Source organism: Sceloporus occidentalis, unplaced genomic scaffold, assembly GCF_023333645.1.
Source record: "Sceloporus occidentalis isolate IW3139 unplaced genomic scaffold, rSceOcc1.0.p SCAF_48, whole genome shotgun sequence".
NCBI lineage: Eukaryota > Metazoa > Chordata > Lepidosauria > Squamata > Phrynosomatidae > Sceloporus > Sceloporus occidentalis.
Genome location: NW_028317028.1, coordinates 2598814 through 2621967, shown reverse-complemented (window position 1 = coordinate 2621967; position 23154 = coordinate 2598814). Strand labels below are relative to the sequence as shown.

At 41.1% G+C, this 23154-nt stretch overlaps 1 protein-coding gene across 2 annotated transcripts; it reads left to right on the top strand.

The window, feature by feature from the left end:
- The first annotated feature begins 6713 nt into the window (after positions 1–6713).
- Positions 6714–21716, top strand: LOC149289091 (anaphase-promoting complex subunit 5-like). 2 transcript variants are annotated; one of them, XM_089491081.1, is made up of 17 exons: positions 6714–6914; positions 8258–8337; positions 8720–8829; positions 10936–11155; positions 12157–12223; positions 12741–12842; positions 14818–15008; positions 15118–15199; positions 15615–15707; positions 15919–16061; positions 16602–16737; positions 17276–17350; positions 17496–17617; positions 20040–20147; positions 20640–20787; positions 21005–21167; positions 21505–21716. In XM_089491081.1, exons 1-17 carry the CDS (start codon positions 6714–6716, stop codon positions 21714–21716), a joined length of 2253 nt encoding a protein of 750 aa, XP_089347207.1. The 2 variants fall into 2 exon arrangements, with proteins under 2 accessions (XP_089347207.1, XP_089347206.1); XM_089491080.1 differs by having other exon boundaries at positions 15880–16061.
- Positions 21717–23154: the final 1438 nt, after the last annotated feature.

Genomic DNA, 23154 nt, shown 5'->3' with positions numbered 1-23154 from the left:
TTGTCTGCGCGAATCGCGTATACATCTAAACGCTGCCCCGGCTGCATGACAGGGGAGTCAGAAGCACCGGTAAGTTTGGGGGGGGCATAAGGCATTTCTGGAGGCAGAGTGTTCTATGAAATGCCTTTTAACCCCCTTAATGCCACTCTGCCTCCAGAAATGCCTTAAACCTCCCTATATGCCACTCTGCCCCATAATATGCCTTTTAACCCACTTAATGCCAGAGTGGCATATAGGGGTATAAGGCATTTCTGGAGGCAGAGTGGCACATAGGGGGTCAAAAGGCATATCATGGGGCCCAGTGGCATATAGGGTTAAAAGGCATATCATGGGGCACAGTGGCATTTAGAGGGTTAAAAGGCATATAATGGGGCACAGTGGCATATAGGGGGTATAAGGCATTTCTGGGGCAGATGTGCATAACTGGGGGGGCAGGTTGGAAAATAGAAAGAAATAAAACCAAAATATTTTTCTCAATCATAGCTTTTATTTAAAAAAATAGTTTACATGAATTAACATTTACTGGTAAAACTTTTTTCCTATTGGGTCGTCTTATATTCAGGCTTTTTCTTTTTTTCCTAAATTACTATTCAGATTTGGGGGGTCGTCTTATAATCAGGGTAATTTCCAATTAGAAAAATGCACACGTACCAAATGTGGCCTTTTAATTCCCCCCAAAAATTACAAACCCATGCATGTGGGGTATCACTGTACTCAGGAGATGTTGCTGAACACATATTGGGGTGTCGTGTGACAGCGGCATATACCAGAAGCTGTAAATTCATACATAACATTGGTGTGTGGGGGAAAAATACACACAAAAGAATACTACTGCAAACTTTGAAAAAAATTCTGGTGGTAAAATGTGTGCATGCAAAGAGTTAAAATACCAGCATTTAAAATACCCTGGGGTGTCTAGTTTTCAAAAATATATGGTTTTGTTGGGCATACTGAAATGGCCCGGCTCAAAGATGTACCAAATACGACATGGGCAGTTGATCGCCAAATGCCAAAGTTCAACATTGAAAAATGCGCATGCCCCAAATGTGGCCCTTTTGCCCCCAGCCAGGCAAAATCATTCATGTGAGGTATCGCTGTACTCAGGAGATGTTGCTGAACACATATTGGGGTGTTTTACGATAGTGACATATACCAGAACCTTTTAATTCATACCTGAATAAAATGTGCGTGATAAAACAAATGCAAAAAAATGACTACCACAAAGTTTGACAAAGACTGATGGTAGAATTAGTGCTTGGAAAGGGTTAAAATACTAGCATTTGAAATACCCTGGGCTGTCTAGTTTTCAAAAATATATGGCTTGATGGGGTAAATTGCATTGGCCGGCTTCAAAGATACCCGAAATGGCACATGGGGGGAAGAATTACCAGATTTGGAAAAAATGGCTTTGAAATAGCAAAACGCTACCTGTACTTATTGCCCCATAATGTGTAGAAAAAAGCAAAAAAAAACATAAAAACATTGGTATTTCTAAACTCAGGACAAATAGTAGAATCTATTTAGCAGGTGTTACCGTCCCGGCGGCTCCGGACACCACCGGGAGTGTCTTCGTCCCGGCGGCTCCGGACGCCGCCGGGAGGAGAACCGGCTGCGGTTCTCGAACACCGGCCGTTCGGGAAGGTGGGCGGTCCTCCGCTCGCCGCACAAGGGCTAGTAGTGGGCGGAGGGTTAGCCGCGGTTCCCGGGAGAACATCTCCCCGGGCAGCGGACAAACCTCCGCCCGAGGTACGCGTCGAACAACAGTTCCCGGAGCCTGAGTACTTACCCGCCTCCCGGGCTCGCGGCTCGTCTGGGGATTGATTGACGGCTGGGGGGCGTGGTCTTTGTTCTGGTCCGGGAGGGGCTTGTGAATTGGTGCCAGTTTTAAATAGCTGGCTGTGCCTTTCACAGACACCCTGTTGTGGTCTTTCAAGTTTAAAGTGATTTCTGCTCGTGTTACCAGTTTCGTGTTTTGACCTTTGGCTTGCCTGATACCCCTTTTGCGCTACGATTTTGTACCTTCACCTGTGACTTCTGGTTTTGACTCCTGGCTCGTCTGAATATCCGCTCCGTGAATCTGACCCCTGGCTCGGCTGACTATCCGCTCTGTGTATCTGACCCCTGGCTCGGCTGACTATCCGCTCTGTGTATCAGACCCCTGGCTCGGCTGTCTACCCGCATTGTGCTCCTGTCTCGTGCTGCGCCTTGCCGCTGCTGCTGCCGCTCAGTACCTATCTCCAGCTGGTGGGAGGTTGTCCACTGTTGGGATCATCTAAGTCCTGGACTGCTGCTGCCGGGAACTCTACTCTCAGTAGCAGTAGTTTGGGCAGAAGAACTTCTGCGGGGACGACCTTCCTTAATAGTCCAGCGTAACAGTGACAGCAGGTTTTTTCATTAAATTTTATAGATGAGTAAAAGATTTTTCAACTAAAAGTTAGAAACAGTCATTTTTTTCTAAATTTTTCACCATATTTTATACTTTTTTTAAATAGTAAATAATATGATACAATCAAAACAATGTCATCTACAGAAAGCCCTTCTTGTCCTGAAAAAAAACAATATCTAATGTGTGTGAGTTCAGTAAACGGGAAAGAAGAAAATTACAGCTAAACACGAGCAGCGCAGAAATGTTAAAACAGCCATTGTCACGAAGGATACAAAAAGTAAAATCAGCCTTTGTCACGAAGGGGTTAAACAAAAATACAATATAAACAAAAATAAACCCTTGCTCATCTGAGCACTAACTAAACATAGGATTGTGTTTCCTCTCTAGGTTGGGGTGGCTTCCCCACCTTCCAACAAAACACTCCAAACAAACAAAATAAATCCAGCAAGGCTTTTTGTCCAGCAGCTCTCTTGGCTGGAAATAAGAAGAGAGACTGAATAGCACCAAGCTGAGCTTTTTAAACCCTCCTGATTAGACCAGGTGTGTACTTGGTCACCTGTAAATCCTGGTCTGGATTTTAAAACTGTTGGAGCACCAGCCCACCCTGCTTTTCTGGATACTCCACCCCAGGGACCCATTACACAATTTATAAATCACATTCATATAGTGTAGTTTTTTTTATTGTGCTTCTCTTTCCCTGGGGCTTTAATTTTACACGTAAGGGCACACAAAATTACCCAAAGTAGGGCGTATATCCACTACTGTACCGGCCTTTCTGTCACAATATATATATATATACTGTATCTCGGAACTGCCTCCCTCTTTTATTTAATGACATCATTTTACTGATGATGCTGCCTTCATCGCTCCTCGTTGTCAATGATCTTCTATAATTACATAGTAGGGTTGAAAACGGACACAAGTCAATTTAGTAAAAGCGACACTCCTGTGCCGGGGTAGGCTGCGACAGGAATTCTTCCAGGTGGGGTGCAGGAGCAGCAAGCGAGGTTTGGGCTTTTTCATGCAAAGGAAATGAGAAGAAAACAAAGACTGTTGGTAGGTGTAGAAAAAAAGGGAGAGGGTAGATAGTGAGAAGGGGGGATAGGGAGAGGGTAGATAGGGAGAAGGGGGTAGGGTAGATAGTGAGAAGGGGGATAGGATAGATGGCGTGAGAAGGGGGTAGATTGGGGGGGCCTTAACAGATTCTCGCACCGGGGCCCTGAGGCTTCTAGTTACGCCCCTGGCAGCTTCCCTCTTGTGTATTGGCCCCCCGCCAGGCCTCTATTATTTTCATGCCCCCTGCCAGACCCCCTTTATTATAGATGTCAGTGATGACCCTAGCCAACCCCCCATTGTGTATTAAAGCCCCCACAACCTTGTGTCCCCTGCCTTCCCCCACTGTGTATGTATGTATGCCCCCAGCCAGCAGCCCCTTTAGTCTTGATTTATATAATGCCCCAGCCTTTTCCCTAATGTGTATTATTACCCCCATTGCTTTGAGTACTCATGCCCCCCAGCCAGCCAGCTACCTTTTTTCTGACTTTCCTTTTCCACAGGACTGACTGCAACAGGTGGAACTCTATTGACTCTGTGAGCCCCTCCAGTGTTGCATTGCCTCTTCAAGGGGGCTGGACGAAGAGCCTCATTGAAGCAGAAGCGGCACGGCACACACAGTTGGCTGTTTATGCTTAAAGAATGGCTGGCAATTGGAGGCTGGCATCACATCGCGCACTTTCTGTGCCCATGGGACGGCAAAGCGGGACAGCGGTAGGGACAGGCGGGACAGAGAACAAAAATCGGGAGTGTCCTCCCTAAATCGGGACAGTTGGGGGGCCTGATACAACAATATTACATGATTCTATACTGTATTAATGTGGTCCATTTAAAGTGTTGGCATTACTAGATCATAAATGCCAACAGTCAATTATACCCCATACCTCTGGTATATCAACCAAAGACCGTTGCTCCAGCTACCATCCACAACGCTTGTTTTGTCAACAATTTGATAAATTGGGTGTTATTGAGTAAAGTGTGAGGTTACATTGATGTATTCACAAACAGATATTCTCACTGATGCCTGGTCAAAATGATGGCATTATTCTCCCATTGATATCCATTACAATTATATTACTGGACTGAACCCATGCCATTTGAGGACATTTGCAAGACAAATTGCGACATACAAAGAGTTGAGTCAGGATTACCAATACTAATACCAAAGCGAAGAATGAGGTTTGAGATATTGTTACAAACTTAAACACAGTTAAGGATTAACCATTGACATTATCATTTGAATCTGGTTTTCATATTGTTCCTTTATAGATAGATGGGTTGTGCGAGTTGTTAGGAAATGTGAATTGTGAGAGTTGCGCTTCAGCCATGTTATTAAAAGCTACACATCCGTTACCCCTGGCTTAGTAATATCCATCATCATGGAAATTAGTATACCCAAGCAAGACCTGGGCATAGCAGACTTCAATAACTTGTACCCTAAATGACATATAAGATACATAATATATATCTCTTACACATATGCCCTACATTCCATGCATTATCTGTCCGATTGTAAGTTTGTCTGTTATATCAAATTTGTCCTACCTTCTAAAATTAAAAACTGAAGTTGATAATCATTTAAAAGCTGCATTTTGTGTTTACTCATATAGTCTTATATTAAAATGTGTTGGATCTGAAACATTTCAAATGTGACAAATAAGCAAAAAAAACACTGCAGGTGATGCTCCACATACACAAAACATGGGAGATCTATAAATATGCCACAAATGCCCGATCCAAATAATACAAGTAGAAATGTGTAGCTTACACATAGAACATAAACCAGAACTACCAACATTTATACTTAAGTGAGCAGTGCTAAAGTCAGTACTGGCAGAGTTAAATTATTTTATTTGTTTGGTTTCTTTTAAAAAGCAAATGTGTTGGGACCATTTTTTATGACCACTTTTGTTATATGTATCATTAATTATAAGGTATTGGCAAAAAAGATGCACACTTTAACAGCTTTGCAACATATTCTATAACTGGTGTAGGAAACAGATAAATTGATGTAAAATTGCCAGCTACATCCAAAGGAAATTAAATGGACACTCCATTCGCTACTTGCACTTTAATGCATTTGCATGGTGTGTCTGTTACAAATAAATGAGGGGGTTCTACAGAATTCCCCTTTTGCGCTTATACGGTTTAAGGAAATCACTTCCGTACATTACTTACATACCACATACTGCATTGTAGCCATAGACGGTCTGATCAGCAACATGAGAAAATGATATGTCCCACAAAATAATGGCCAAAGTGGTCACCCTGCTGGCATTTTGTATATATTCTATATAAATAGGCAGTCTGGTCACCTTAGCATGTTTACCCCTATAAATTATAAACAAAAAAAGACAGCACATGACACAAACTCTCTCTATATCTGCTTCGCACACAATATACACACAAGGCACCGACTTAAGTTGAGCGGCTGCGTTTAAAGGAACAGTTTAGTGTCCCTGGCAGCCCTACTAAAGAAGAATGTATATTAAAGTAGTCTGTGAAGAATTGAAAATGCATTCTTCAAACTCAAAAAACTTCTCCATGGCCTGACGGTTTCTGCCGGTTATCGGGTGTTTGACGCAGCCAATTAGTGCCACAAAAGCACTCCTATTAAAACCAACGGGAGGGATTACTGTGCATACGCCAGAGTCTGAACAGAGCCCCGCACACCGTGTCTCCTGGGTCAGCGCTGGATATGTGAAGTATATCACACGCACAGAGAGGATTTTGCGGCGGAACACATCTCCTATATTGAAAAAAGCTGGTGGGTGGGCAAATGCGCATGGGTTATTTGGAAAGGGTAAACCATAAAAATGTCAAGGGACCACGCAGCTATCTTGCGCATTAAATCGCGTAAGATGGATGGAGTGTCACTTTAAAACTACAAAGTATGTTATTGTACCAACAACTAACTGTTCCTCCTAAAACTTAGTTTATATAGTTATATATTTTTGCATGACCCTTTTATAGTATTGCGCTTAGCATTGTTTAAAGGTAAATCATTCATGACATCAGAGGAGCCGTAATATTCTACAACATCCTTGAAACCGAGATCGCATTGTGGCAAACCTTCATCCATCCGGAACTTTGATGTTCACTTATGTGTTTCTCGGGGATGGGTTAGTAATGCCGTACGAGTTTGTTCACGTGATACACGGTCCTGTAGTTTTGATTGGCCAGTTTAGTGAAGCGCGAAGCGATTGGTGTTTTACGTTGTGGATACCCGTGTGTGTCCAGTCTTGTTCATCTGGTATATGATTTCGTAGTAACTATGGCTAGTGTTCACGAGAGTCTTTACTTTAACCCCATGATGACAAACGGGGTCGTTCATGCTAACGTATTCGGTATTAAGGACTGGGTTACCCCGTACAAGATTTCGGTGTTGGTTCTGCTGAGCGAGATGACCAAGAATACGAAGATCGGACTGGTGGAGAAGAGGCGGCTGAACAAGCAAATCCTGCCTCTGCTGCAGGTGAATAAGTCCTTCCTTAGAATTCTTAGCTCCCTGCTCGGGTGGCCGTCCCGGCAAAAGTATTTCAGCCTGAGATGTTCTGTTTACTGGCGTTTTCCTTTCTGCAGTGTGTCCTCCATTAATGGGTTAAGATTCTATAATCATTGCAGCCAAATAATGAATTAAGGTGCCTGCGAGCTTTGCTGAAGCATGTATGTGAGGTCCTGATGTTATAAATATTATTTAGTATTGCACTCAATGGAGAATACTTTTTTAGCTTGTGGGCATAATTCAATCTGGGGATATTTAGCATTGAATTGGTTTGCTGATGGCCCACAACCCGCTGCGTGGCCTGGGGGTGTACGTGGTTGTTGTGCACTCAGTAATGTAAAGAGCTGTCTTGGGGTTTTTGAGGGTTTTTTCTCTCTCGCATGTTTAGGCATGGTGTCTTCATATTATTGTGTAACTTTCCCAGGGCTGTATATGGGTTCAGTCCCTATTGCTGATGCACTCCCCATATTTGAAAAAAATCTAATGTGCAAGGTGAGTCATACGATATCGGTTCATTTACTTGGGCGCTGGTAATGATATGACACAAGGTACATGGCTATCGAGTTTGTGAAGGGGCTAATTTTAGAATATATGAACAATTTTGGTGTAGACATGTACCTTTAAAAAAATACATCGCCAATAAGCAAATAAGTATTTAATATTGAGCATATTAAATGTCTGTTCATATTCAGACAGCATTTCAGTGTTTACCCACGCAGAACCTCTATTGTAGTGTACTTCATACGTTGTTGAAAATCTAGAATTGTTAATATAATCCCAGTTGTTGTCTGACCTGCAATGTGTATGCGGCTTTTGTTGCATACTTTGTCACTGATACCTTTAGTTTAAGAATAGATGCTCACGTTAGATTTAAAAAAGAGCCACTAGATGGAGCTCATTGTTGGCTCAGAAATAGCTTAGTATAGTCCAAAGCCATGCTGTCTGTTTTCGGAACCTTGTTCTGATGACATATCAGTTAAACTGATCTATGATGTAATTACGGCATTTCAGCAAAACAAAATTTGCCAGTTATGAAAGCATTTTGTAATCATAATGTGGATAAGTGAACGCTAGATTATGAAAGAATGCATTCTGTACCTGGATGACCATATATATGAAGGCATTCTGAAGAACCCCCCATGCTTTTTTGAAGAGTAACAACACATAAATTTAAAGGGACCACTCAGCTATCCTATGCATTAAATTGCTCTTTAAGTGTCCCTTTAAGTTTGTGGATTACATGTCCAATATAAACCTTCATGGGGAAAGTTGTGTTCCAACTAAACATTTGTTTAATTTGTATACAATTGCAGGGACCAGATATGACTCTTTCAAAGCTCATCAAAATAATAGAAGAATGCTGTCCGAATGTGGCAAGTTCAGTACAAATCAGGTAGTGTTATTTTTCATAATTCCTTCTCTATTGTGCGTATGTATTTTGTTAGTGATGCTAACTTGCAAAATAAGCTATGGTTTATTGTGCTGATTTGCGCTATGGTTGGGGAATGTTGCTGTTTCTCTAGTGCTTCTCTCTAATATCTAAAATCTCTTTCGTTCTTTTAGTTTTGGCCCTAGCAATGCCTGCCCCAGTTTGGTCTAAAGCTCTGGAAATGACCTATTGCATTCCATTGTTCAGTATAATGTGTAATTATATCAAAAAAATTTATTTTTTATTGGTACCTCCAATTTAAGAATTGTCAGATTTTCTTATCTGTTCGTGGCAGTGAGCTTGTCGCAGTTCGTTTGTGTCAGGCATCATTATTTTTGCGTTGCAGAATAAAGCTGATGGCTGAAGGTGAACTTAAAGACATGGAACAATTCTTTGATGATCTTGCTGATTCTTTCAGTGGAACAGTGCCTGAAGTACACAAGACAAGTGTTGTTGGTATGTGGTCTTATAAGAAGAAAAAGAGGATGTGTGTTGTACGCAGTTTAATATATACTCCAAAGTAGGGCTGAAACAACGAATCGATAAAATCGATAATAATCGATAACGGAAATCGTTGTGAACGATTTCCGTTATCGATTAATCGAGTGATCGATTCGTTGTTGGAGCACTCGGCTCCTTTTACTTACCTCCGCGAGCGTTCCCCGCTTCCGCTACACGCGCCTTCTTTTAGTTGCGGTTCGCTCTGTGCGAGTGGCTCCGTTCGCACAGAGCGATTCGCGGGGGTGGGGGTGGGGTTTCAGGGGATGCAGGGCAGAGTGGGGGTGGGGGGGGCAGGCCAGGGTAGGAGACTGAGTGCAGGGCAGGGGTGGGGATGCAGGGCAGGGTGTGAGTGTGGGGGCAGGGCAGGAGACTGGGTGCAGGGCAGAGTGGGGGTGGGGGTGCAGGGCAGAGTTGGAGACTGGGTGCAGGGCAGAGTGTGAGTGTGGGTGCAGAGCAGAGTGGGTGCAGGGTGTGAGTGTGGGGGCAGGGCAGAATGTGGGGGCAGGGCTGGGTGCAGGGCAGAGTTGGAGACTGGGTGCAGGGGCACAGTGCAAAGTGCCAGGGCTGGGTGCAAAGTGCCAGGGCTGGGTGCAAAGTGCCAGGGCTGGGTGCAAAGTGCCAGGGCTGGGTGCAAAGTGCCGGGTGCAAAGTGCTGGGTGCAAAGTGCCAGGGCTGGGTGCAAAGTGCTGGGTGCAAAGTGCCAGGGCTGGGTGCAAAGTGCCGGGTGCAAAGTGCCAGGGCTGGGTGCAAAGTGCCAGGGCCGGGTGCAAAGTGCCGGGTGCAAAGTGCTGGGTGCAAAGTGCCAGGGCTGGGTGCAAAGTTCTGGGTGCAAAGTGCCAGGGCTGAGTGCAAAGTGCTGGGTGCAAAGTTCTGGGTGCAAAGTGCCAGGGCTGGGGCAAAGTGCCGGGTGCAAAGTGCCGGGTGCAAAGTGCCAGGGGTGGGGCAAAGTGCCAGGGCTGGGTGCAAAGTGCCGGGTGCAAAGTGCCGGGTGCAAAGTGCCGGGTGCAAAGTGCCGGGTGCAAAGTGCCGGGTGCAAAGTGCCGGGTGCAAAGTTTCTTGAACAGTAATAGTCCACCTCTTTTCAGAATGTTTGGGGTTATTTTTTTTCATAAATATTGTGTTTGGGTTTTTGTACTTTGAAAATATTGTTTTTTTATTACATCATAACAAAATAAGAATGTTAATGTAAATTTTAAGTTGTTTTTTAACATCCAGTTCATTAAATTATTTTAAATAAACAAAAAATTTGCATATTGTTTTTTTTATCCGATTAATCGATTAATCGAAAAAATAATCGGCCAACTAATCGATTATTAAAATAATCGTTAGTTGCAGCCCTACTCCAAAGGTTTTATCATACAAGTACAACATTGCAAAACCCTACTGCAGCTTTCTTTAGTTTGTTAATTTTACACCATTCAAAAAAGAAGAGCAGCTTGGTTGTCTTAAAATGCATGCTTGAATACATTTGTAGGGTGTGTGCTTGTGTATGCTCACTTTAGTTGGTTGTGTCTTGTTTTAATTGGATTTTCATTGAAGTGGGCTATAAATATGGTCGCGGAGAGCATGTGTTTGAAAAAATACATATTATATAATAATACAATATAAATGTGCAAGGAGACTTTGAAGAAGTTTTAACTTTACGTTTTATGGGACCAAACAAGCTCCTTCTTGAGCAGATACTTTCTAGGGTTGGCCCTTCATAACATATATGTGTGTATTAGTCTTTCCTTTTATAGTGAGCTATGCATGTGTTGTATTGGGATAACAACATTTCATGTTTAAGACAAGCTTTCAAAAGAATCAACCTCTCTTTTTCATGGCTGAATCAATACTTCAGGACTATCCCACATTTAAGTATTTTTAAAAGTGATCATACAGTGGTAACAAGTGCTACCAGGGAACTCTTTTAGTCAATGCTACAATACATTTGGCAAAAATATTAACGTCTTTTTTTTTCTGTGATGCTGATTTGTTTGATAGGTCAGTTTTAATTTATCTGTTCAATGCAAATTGTTAATGTTGCTTTCCTTTGACTTACCCACTGGCTCTGAATTTCAGGGCTGTTCCTTCGACACATGATCTTGGCATACAACAAGCTTTCATTTAGCCAGGTGTACAAGTTGTATACCTCACTGCAGAATTATTTTCGGGTTAACAAGAACAAACCTTCCTTAAAGGCTGAGAATGAGGAGGCAGAAATGGATCTGACAAATTCTGAAGAAGAAGAAGACAAAGAAGAACGGAAAATGGAAAAAGAAGACCTTGATCTTCCCGTTGGGTAATCAGTCTTTTACAAAGAAGGGGGTTCTATCTAGGAATATCATTGTAGAAACCTGCTTCACGCTCCCTCAAAGTGCAAATTATATGTGTTTCAAACAGACTTGCTTGGTCAGAAATGCTTTTGACTTGATAAAGGGAGGACTCACGAAAGCTCGTCTATTATTTTAAATACTGTTAGTCCAATAAAAAAGGTATTACAAGATTCTGCAACATTCTGTTTTTTTTGCATTCTTATGCAGATGGAAACATAATGTAAAATTTTAATGATGGGAAAAAAACAAATACCGTATTGGCCCGAAAAAATACTTTTTGATGCGCTCAGACAGCCTCCCCTGCCGGCACTTTCCACGGGAGTGCCGGCACGGGAGGTTGTCTAAGCGCATCGTGCAGACGTTCACTGGCAGCGGCGATGCGCGTAAAAAGTCTCTGCTGTCTGCACGATGTGCTTTAACAATCTCCCTTGCCGGGAATTCCCACGGGGGGAGTCCCGGCAAGGGAGATTGTTAAAGCACATCGTGCAGACGTGCCGGCAGCGGAGGTTATTTATGCTCGCATCGCCGCTGCCGGTGAACGTCCGCACGATGTATGTTAATCTTCCTTGCCGGTACTTCCCACGGCGGAAGTGCCGGCACCGGAAGTTGAATACGCTTTATGCGTAGATGTCCCCCACCGGCCCCGCAAGACCCCGTGGAGTCTGCACCGGTAAGTCTGGCAGGGGGGGACATCTTAGGGACAGAGTGACAGCATATATCGGGGGGGGGGGGGGTAGAGTGACAGCATATCCTGGGGGGGTAGAGTGGCAGCATATCTCGGGGGGGGGGGAATTTTTTTTCTTTAAAAAAAGCACCTCTACTTTTAGGGTGCGGCCTATATTCGGGTGCGGCCTATATCCGAGCCAATACGGTATATGCTGACTCCTTTTGGCCTACACAGCATTTCTATTAATCGCGCTAGAAGTGCATGTTTAAAACTTCTTTGACAAATATTTATTTTTTCCAGGGAGGAGGAGATGGCTTGCAATGGACCCCTCTCTCAGAAACAGGCAGAATATTTCCTTTCTCAGCAGGTATGAGGTATCCATCACAGCGTAATATGAAGTGCAGATACCATTGATCGAATTCTTCGTGACCTGCAGTTCTGGTTATTTAGGAACATACAGAACTTAATATTTGAACACACAGTTCAAAGACAAATATGTCTAGAGCATCTATTCTGTAATTTTCTCGTGCTATGAAACTGTAAAGCCCATGTAAAAACTGTATCTGGTCAGCATGTACATGTCATTTAATTATCCAGCTGCCATTGGAGCATTATAAAAGTAGGGTTCATTTGTAGGAAGGAAGGGTCTGCTCACAGTGGTTTAAATTTCACAAATGAGAACAAAAATACCCAATTGTTTTGCTTGCTATTTTGTTAGTTTTTAATACACTTTTGAACAATATGAATTAAATGAATGTGAAACAGAAGCATTTAAGTCTTACATTTCAGAAAATGTATTTTCTAAAAGATAGATTAAAGCAAGATTTAGAGAAAAGGGCCATTATGATGTGTTTTATAATGTAATTATCACATTTTTTTTCTAGGCTTCCTTACTGAAGAATGATGAAAGTAAAGCACTCACACCTGTCTTGTTGCAAAAGGAGTTGAACAATCTGCTGAAGTTTAACCCAGATTTTGCAGAAGCTGTAAGTCTTAGTCGTTTTTTAACCGTTTATTTTTTCTTTTATTGTTAGAATAATAAAAAAAAATACAATCTTAATGCAAAGTGTCGCCATCACATCTTGTTGTAATCAAAACATTAAAACTATATATCTAATAATGTTTGTTTTTCTAAAAATTGTGTAAAAGTAAGGGCTGTACTGCAATCGGCAAACTAATGACGGGGAAATATAATTTAACAGGGAGGAATAATCCTGCAGATCCCTAGAGCATGGCATTAACATGAGTTCTCTTACCTGGCCCCAGTGGTTAACAAATAAATGCACGGAAGTGGAGGCTTAGGGGGAACTTACAGGTCCTCTTTACGCTACTGTGTTTTATGTCTGCTATGGGTGTCACTGATATAATAACATTTTCTTTAGCTAGCAAAACGATATTTTCATATAGCCAAATACAATTGTATAATAGCACAGAACCAAACAGTGAGAGGATGATACATAATACATTTGCATCTTTCTGGATCTTACGTTTGCCTTTACCTAATTAACTTTATGGGAATGATACAACTCTTAATAAAAGTACATTTGTGATTAAGGCTAGGTTTCCACTTGGTTTTTTTTAGCTAAAAACGCCCATAAAAACGCCAATAGCGCCACCTGGCGTTTTTTTTGTGAAAAAACGCTGCGGCCAGATGTTAGCTGTTCTTCAATAGGAAATCGCACAATGCCATTTCCACTTGGCGTTTTTCTGTTTGGCGTTTTTTCAGTCCTCTTTGGCGTTTTTCTGCTTTTTTGGGCTCTGTGGCAGTTTTTCAAAATCGCAGCATGTTGACACTCTGGCGTTTTTTGCAAGGAAATCTTGGCGTTTTTCTCCAATAGAAGTCTATGGGAGAGAAAAAACGCCATGAAAAAGCCATGTGGGTTTATTGCCTTGGCGTTTTTTATGGCGTTTTTTCCACAGTTACAATGCAGAGGATGGACCCAGTATCTGTGTGTCCTACGAGAAATAGGCTGGAAACAAACAGTTTCACACAAAACAAAGTTCATATTGAATTCTACACCATTTGGAACAAACATGCCATTACAAACAAACATACGCGACGCATCAACTGGATCCTGCGTGCCAAAAGCAACAGCAAACAATTTGCACCATCATTTGGGGCCAATCTTCCTAGAGGAGCAGACATTCGGAATAAAGCATGCCTTACAAACCACAGAAAAGAGACAAAAGGGTCCGCCGGGGCGTTTAAGTAGAACTCTACCAAGTAAATGACATCAGGGGGCAGATACTTGCCATTTATCCTAATCCCTTTTAGCTGGGTGAAACTTCTAACTTGTAAAGGATGGAAAAACTGCCTAAGGTCAAAAAAAGCAATTTCCACAGAAAGGCTAAAACGCCAGAAAAAACTCCCGCAAAAAACGCCAAAACGCAGAAAAATGCAGTGGCAGTTTTCTTGGCGTTTTTCTTGGCGTTTTTCATCAAGAAAAAAAACGCAGGACAAAAACCCAAGTGGAAACCTAGCCTTACTAGTCTGGCTCCAGTCAGCAAATCTGTTCTCTGGGTGGGGGACATTAAGTCCTATGTCGTGTGATATTAGTTGTGGATCACATTATTATTTAACCAAAACTTTGCAGACAAAAATCTCGTAGAAATCATTCAGGGTGGTATCATTAATATTATTATTATTGTTGTTTTATATAGCGCCATCACATTCTGTAGTGCAGTGTATTTGATGGATTATTGATCTACCTTAGGCTTAATTCTATGTACTCTAATTACTTTATAGCTACCTTACTGGTATCCTGTTTCTTTTTTGGGATTCTATTTACATGACAAGTCTTGCTGTAGAAATAAAATCATTATAACTTTTTATTGGGCTGTCATAATAACTTTTACTTTTGTATGAATGGATTTTGCACTGGTTAAATGCATGACTTATCATGTGTATTAAGAGTAAAACTGCCAAGGCATTCAGCTCTTTACGTTTTTTTCCCCCGCCAGCATTATTTAAGCTACTTAAATAGCCTTCGTGTGCAAGATGTGTTTAGCTCAACACACAGTCTGCTGCATTACTTTGACCGCCTTATTCTTACTGGAGCAGAGAGTAAAAGCAATGGGGATGAGGGATACGGTCGGAGCCTGAGATATGCTGCTCTTAACCTGGCTGCCCTGCATTGCCGCTTTGGACACTAGTATGTGATGGTTATTTACTTTACTCTATTTTCTGAGTTCATTAACAAGTAAGCCTTTTGAATTGTAATGTAAGTGCCTAAACTCTGTACTTTGTTCTGTTTCCATTAGTCACCAAGCTGAACTGGCCCTTCAGGAAGCCATCAGGATAGCCCAGGAATCAAGTGACCATGTGTGTTTGCAGCATTGTCTGGTAAGTGGATGGGCAGAGCATTCCTATAAACAGGAGGACCTGTTCAACGCACTTAGATGATCGCAAATTTCACTTGGTTGGGAAACTCGCGACAGTTCAAGCTCTGCTCGTATTTACAAGAGAAGATGGAAGTTACTCGGAGATCGTCCAACCCGGGCACTTGTATGTCTTCAGCAATCTATCCCCAAGCTTAGCAAAAACTAAATGTTGATCTTCTCTCAGGGTGGCTTCTTTTCTTTATTAAATGAAAATGTATCGAAGAATGCATGTCTGAGGGATCTGAAGGCAAGTAAAACTGTGCCTTCGCAGTGCCTAACATATTTTCTGAATCGGGTACTCTGTTTCATAGTTGCCTGTTGCCTTTCCATTGCTTTTGTAAAAGTGTATCGTTCCTGTTGTTATCATTCCTACCCAGAGCTGGCTATATATTCTGAAGCAGAGGAAAGGTGCAGACAGTAGTGTTCTATTGGAACATTCTGTGAAGAGAGCCATACACTTCGGCTTACCGGTAAGTTGAGTTGCAACAAGCTTATTTTATGTATTTCTCTACTAATGGAAATGGTAGAATCAGTAGCTGTGTATGAGTTTCAGAAACAGGTGAGGTTAATCCAGTGTGGCTAAATTGGTACTTTAATGCCACACACCATGTATTGATTTTTTAAAATATATATCTGTTGTAGTATTTGGTCTCCTTGGGTATCCAGTCATTGGTTCAGCAGAGAGCGTTTGCAGGAAAGACTACAGACAAACTGATGGATGCATTGAAAGACGCCGACCTCCTCCACTGGAAGCACAGCCTGTCAGAACTTATTGATATCAGCACTGCTCAGAAGACAGCGATATGGAGATTGTATGGCCAGAGGTAGCTATCTTTAGTTTACTGCCTACTCAGTCATCTTAGATCACTTTTGTGGGCTTTTTTTCTTCTGTGTGTTATTAGAGAGCTTACCCTAATTTTCACATATTTTGTTGATCATCTTTCAAATATAGTAATTTGCGATAATGCAACTTTTGCTTATATTTAGAGTTTTCATGCAGGTGTCAAAACATAAACTTGTAAAGCACATGTCCACTAAGTTCACAAGTACCCAGGGCTGAACCGGTTTGTTTGCCAGGCAGTCATAGACAGGCATAGAAGGAACTGATCCATAAAGAACAACCAGACAAAAGTTAGGTGCCTGATTTAAATATCTAGATGCCGTAGCTACTTGGCCAATGGCATGTGTCCATCTATGCACATCCCTTTCACTGCTAATGAAAACTGCATCGGTGAGAGTTCCACTTCTGTTGAAAAATGGAAAATACCTTCTCCGCCCTGCAGAATCTCAGTCAGAGATATACTGAATGTATATTTGTCTACTGAGAATGGTGGATAAAGAAACTTTAATTCTGTGTATTCCAGCACTATGGCTTTGCAACAGGCACAGATGCTCCTTAGTATGAACAGCCTGGATGCCGTCAATGTGGGTGTTCAGCAAAACAACACAGAGTCCTTCGCTGTGGTTTTATGCCATCTTGCAGAGCTGCATGCAGAGCAGGTGAGATGGGGGTATGAATAACTAAAAATATGTTTGCATTCACACCTTAACGACAACAGCGTGTTCTGTACAATCTGAATAGTTAACATTGTCTTGTGTGCGCCAGGGAAGTGAATTTGTAACATTTCAATAAAAGCACTGTTGATTTGAAGTCATTTTATATAGAATGAACATTAAACTGCTGCCCTACAGGTTTGTTATTTTTATAGTACATTATATGATATGATCTAAAGAAAGCCCTTCTTGAATGCGGACAATAAAATCCCTCAGTAACTCGGTGTCTCTCTTTTACTTATTGTTCAGCATATGGATTCCATTCCATCTAAAGAAGAGCATGCTGAGCTCCCAAAAGCTTTTGGGGCTTTAAGTCAGCTTAATATAAGTTATTACTGTCCCTAAAGACTCGGTTATGTGAAATATGTTAAAATTTGTGGACATGTAGATGCAAACTTGTTTGTGACGGTATGATTTTCCATAGTGACAGACGGCTGTGTAATTTATCTAAAAGGAATGGGATTCTAAACATTGTGTTTTCCAGGGACATTTTTCTGCCGCCTCTGAGATCCTTAAACATTTAAAGGAAAGGTTCCCTCCAAACTGTCAGCATGCAAAGGTAATAAATATAGCGATGACGTTGAAATGTCTACACGTTAGAGCAATGGTGGTCACACATAATTTTATTTTTTTGTCAGTAAGGTCTGCCAACTATATTTTATGACACACATCCGATATATTTCACTTTATCTTTTGTTTCTCAGCTGTGGATGCTGTTTGATCAAAAAATCCAGTTTGATCGTGCAATGAATGATGGAAAGTATCACACGACCGAATCACTTGTAACTGGTATTACCGCACTAAACAGCGTGGAGGGACTATACAGGTATGGTGAGCTATGTTTTGGTGCTGCGCTTAGCAGTAAAGCATGCAGGTATATGATTTGTACTGATATGGACCCTTATGGCATATGATTGCCCCTTATACATAGGGTAATTTATTTCAAAGAATCATATAATTAGTTACATGTGTTAATCTTTGTACCAGAAAACCCACTGAGCACGTGCACAACATTGCATTACAAGTACATTTTTTATTGTGCTACATCTATTTTTTTTATTGTGTTGGACTGCATAACAACCCTTTTAAAATAAACAAAAACACCACAATTTCTCCTCTGGGGGGACTGTGTGAGAGGAATAATACTGCACATAGGTGTGCTCCTCCGCAACCCATACCAGACGTTCCTTAGTATGTCTTTCAAAGGAGAACACCAATCTTAATGCGACCATGTGATGTGTGGCCTGGTGAGAAAACAGACAGTAAAAGAATGCAGACCACGTTTTCAAATAGTCTGATTATTAGTGGTCGATATATGAGGCTTCAATTGTGTTGTTTGAGCTGCTCTGTGGACTGAGCGCTTTTGTAATAAAATGCCACATCTGAAACGTTCACAGTACTCTTGAACGCCCAAAACTTTTCCATAAATAGTTCTTTAATAATATAAGATTTTTCCTCATTTGTATTTTTTTTCCAGGAACACTTCATTGTCATATGATATAAAAGCAGGAGCTGGGTCTTTGCAAGGCCCCTTTGTCTGATCACCTCTAGTCTTCAGGCCCCTACTTGCTTAGGGGACATTGTCTTTTCTGATATCGCCTTGTTTACATTTTGTTTTTTGTATTTGTCTTGATGTTTATTGTACTTTATTCTAAAAAACTTAATAAACTTTCATTTACCTAAAAGCAGGAGCTGAAAGGTTGCCCAAGAAACTAAAAAGCCTTAAGTTTCTTTGTTTTTTGTTTTGCCATGTTAATTGGAAATAGTAAAATGTCACATCTACTAAAGTCTAGCGTGTTAGAGAGCTCAATGTATGTACTGTCTAAGTGGAACAGCACCTTTCAGATAATGAATCACTCAATGTAAAACAGCTGTGGTTGATGTGTTTTTGTAAAACATACATGTAACTGTAGATATATATATTATAAAATATTGTTGCAGGTAGGGCTGAAACAACGAATCGATAAAATCGATAATAATCGATAACGGAAATCGTTGTCGACGATTTCCGTTATCGATTAATCGAGTGATCGATTCGTTGTTTACTTACCTCCGCGAGCGTTCCCCGCTTCTGCAGTCTCCGCCTTCTTTTAGTTACTTACCTCCGGAACGCGTCACGTATTCTTCATGTCTGTGCGAATCGCTCTGTGCGAGTGGCTCCATTCGCACAGAGCGGTTCGCTTCGGGGGTGGGGAGGGGGTTTCAGGGGATGCAGGGCAGGGTGTGAGTGTGGGTGCAGGGCAGAGTGGGCGTGGGGATGCAGGGTGTGAGTGTGGGGGCAGGGCAGGAGACTGGGTGCAGGGCAGAGTGGGGGTGGGGATGCAGGGTGTGAGTGTGGGGGCAGGGTGTGAGTGTGGGTGCAGGGCAGGGTGTGAGTGTGGGTGCAGGGTGTGGGGGCAGGGTGTGAGTGTGGGGGCAGGGCAGAATGTGGGGGCAGGGCTGGGTGCAGGGCAGAGTTGGAGACTGGGTGCAAAGTGCCAGGGCTGGGTGCAAAGTGCCAGGGCTGGGTGCAAAGTGCTGGGTGCAAAGTGCCAGGGCTGGGGCAAAGTACTGATTGCTGGGTGCAAAGTGCCAGGGCTGGGTGCAAAGTGCCAGGGCTGGGGCAAAGTGCTGGGTGCAAAGTGCCAGGGCTGGGTGCAAAGTGCCAGGGCTGGGTGCAAAGTGCCAGGGCTGGGGCACAGTTTCTTGAACAGTAATAGTCCACCTCTTTTCAGAATGTTTGGGGTTATTTTGTTTCATAAATATTGTGTTTGGGTTCTTGTACTTTGAAAATATTGTTTTTTATTACATCATAACAAAATAAGAATGTTAATGTAAATTTTAAGTTGTTTTTTAACATCCAGTTCATTAAATTATTTTAAATAAACGAAAAATGTGCATATTGGGTTTTTTTATCCGATTAATCGAAAAAATAATCGGCCAACTAATCGATTATTAAAATAATCGTTAGTTGCAGCCCTAGTTGCAGGGCATATTCATGTACCATATAACTTGCATTGGAAGAATCTTTAACAGAGTAATATCCTCAAATAAATAAAACTTTTACCAAAGTCTTGCTATTTAACATGATTGCTTCCATCAAAAATAAAATACAGTGATTCAAAAATCCTAAATGCTCCTCAATACACAATCCTTGTATTATATTGTATTAAATGTTCTTGTTCCATTGGTGGTTCCTGGACCACAGTTCTGTACCTCTTCCATTACTACGCACCAAATGTCCCACTATCTGCTTCTTTTATTCTCAGGAAAGCAATTGTGTTGAAAGCCCAAAACCAAACTGTAGAAGCCCATAAAATTCTGCAGGTACTATTAACGCACTGCCAGAAAGTTAGGAACATAGAGATGGTTATACGGTAAGTACCATGCTTGAGTTACTTATATCTTCAACAGGATAACAATAGATTGTATTCCGTACTCATTGGGAATAAATGTTCTTACTGGCATGGGTGCTCCTGAATTTCATTTCGTAAACGGTCTGTATTATTCCTTAACGCTTGACTATTGAGTCTAATTTTTGCACAAAAAAAATAAACGGATGCTTTGAGTGATGTAAAGGTTAACACGATGAGAGATGTTCATACTAAACTTAACTACTTGTACAAGCCATTCTTGAAAGTGTAAATCGGTGCACATACATTGGCATTTGTAATGCACAACAAAAAAATTTGTTCATCATACGTTATCATATATTCATGTACGTAACTTTATTTTTGGTAAGAATTTCTTTTTTTCTTTTTTTTTTAATAAATACGGCAGTCAAGCTGAAAAGACTTTATTTTTGTACTGTAAATTTCTGTTTTTATTTTTATCATGAGTTAAAAATGTGTCTTATGCTCTGTTCCCAGAGTTCTGTTATCTTTGGCAGAGCTTTACTGGAGGTCATCTTGTCATGCAGTTGCACTGCCTGTTCTACTCCAGGCACTGGCTCTGTCCAGGGAATATCGGCTGCAGTACCTGGCCTCCGAGACTGTGCTAAGCTTGGCTTTCACACAGGTAAGCCCATTAATAACACTTGTACTGTGCATGTGGAATTGTAATACTCCACTGATATAATGTCCCTGCATTATTTACTAATACAATCTTATTAAACACTGTATTTGAAAGACATTGTAGGTTTTGGTTTCAAAGTCATTTTCCCCTGTTTTATCTTGACTTCAGAGGGCTCTTTGCTATCCTACTGATCCTAACCTTTTTGTTTTCAATCTCCCAGCTCATGCTTGGCATTCCAGAACAAGCATTAAACATCTTGCACATGGCGATAGAACCGATCCTGGCCCATGGTGCTGTGCTGGATAAGGGAAGAGCCATGCTTCTGGTAGCCAAGTGCCAAGTTGCTTCAGCAGCATGCTACAGTCCTCGCAAAAAAACTGAAGGTAACTGTGACATGCCTGTTTCACTCTGACACTTATGCCCGAAATCCCGGTTATGTTTATTAATGATTTTATAACAAACATCCTGAAGGCCATTTTTCAAAATATATATATATATCTTTGTGTTTTGGAGCTTCAACCTACATAGGTCTCTATTTCTCCAAAGATAGATCTGATAGATCTGAAGTGCAGTTACTTTGTTGGCACCAAAATAATGTAATTTACGCCTCTTTCTATATTTGAGATGGAAGTATTGTGGGTTTTCAGTCAGTTGTATTGTAAAGTCTGACGGCCATCGATGCTTTTGGCATTCGCAATGACATACCTCTATTTCTTGCAGCTCTGGAGTCGGCCATTCTAAACCTCAACGAAGCTAAAGCTTACTTTGCAAAAGTGGACTGCAAGGAGCAGATTCGAGACATCCTGTATTTACAAGCCAGGCTGTTCAACAGTTTGGGAAAAATCCAAGAAAGGAACAAATGTGCCATGCTTTTCAGACAGATGCATCAGGAGCTACCATCTCATGGAGTCTCCTTACTTATACGCTTGTAAAAGTGTAGGCCTAATGAATGTGTTCTCCAAATACTTCAGCACATAAAGGTTAAATATAATATGGATATAGAAGTCTTCAACTAAAGCAATCGAGCTAGGAATCAATCCACCAAAACTAAAATGTCATTTTTTCATTATTTATTTTAAATCCGAGTTAAATAGGTTATACGTTTTACTTCCATATGCACTTTAGAATTTAGAAAATTCAGAGCCAGTGGATCTTTCAGAACCAGATAACATTGATGATGTATTTTCTTATAATTTACATTCAGTACCAGTAGGGTTAGTGTGACCACTTAAAATCGATAGGAAACCTCTATCAACCCTGTGATCTTTCAATTTACATATCATACCAATTCCAATGTTTACATTGCTGTGATGATTCCCAACCAGTGCTGTTGCACATCAGCTGATAGACTTACCAGAATATTTAATTGGTGAACCTTAATGTGTGTTGCAATATAAGCAAAATTATATTCTTTTGTATAAAAATATTTTGAGTGACAGAACTTTTGTAAATAAAGGTAATTATTTTTTTTTCTCGAATTTACTGGTTTAACACTTATACAATATCCAAACATAGTAAGTTTGCCAACATTCTCCTCTTTACTTCATTGGTTTGTCATACCCCATGCTATATAAATTCATTATTAAAGTGAAAAATATGTATTTTAACCCCTTGTTTACAGATGGCGTTTTGTGCCCAAAAACCTGGCTTTTTCAGCATTTTTAGTTTCCTAAACAGATTCTCATTTAAAAAATTTTGTGCACCCACACAAATTATATATTGTGTTTTCAAGAACAGATATAGTTATATATAAATATATAACAGTTTAGTTGACCAAAACTCCATAACATATATTAATCTAAGTGTTTTGAATTTTTAGAAAACCCATGTTATGTTTTTTTTGGGGGGGGGGGTTTAAGCTACAAAGCATAAAATGGAACATGCCCATTCCCTTTTGCAAATTTGAGACCTATGCCTTATTTGGGACAGTTTACCAGTCCACAGTTCAAAATACACCCACAAAAGTACCGTATTTGCTCGATTATAAGACGACCCTGATTATAAGACGACCCCCCAAAATCTGAATATTAACTTAGGAAAAAAGAAAAAGCCTGAATATAAGACGACCCTAAAGGAAAAAAGTTTTACCAGTAAATGTTAATTCATGTAAACTATTTTTTTTAATAAAAGCTATGATTGAGAAAAATATTTTTTTTGTTTTTATTTCTTGTATTTTCCAGCCTGTCCCCCAGTTACGCACATCTGCCCCCAGGCTTGCCACACCAATATGGCACTGTGGCCCATGATATGCCTTTTAACCCTCTATATGCCACTGTGCCCCATGGTATGCCTTTTGACCCCCTATATGCCACTCTGCCTCCAGAAATGCCTTATACCCCTATATCCCATTCTGGCATTTAGGGGGTTAAA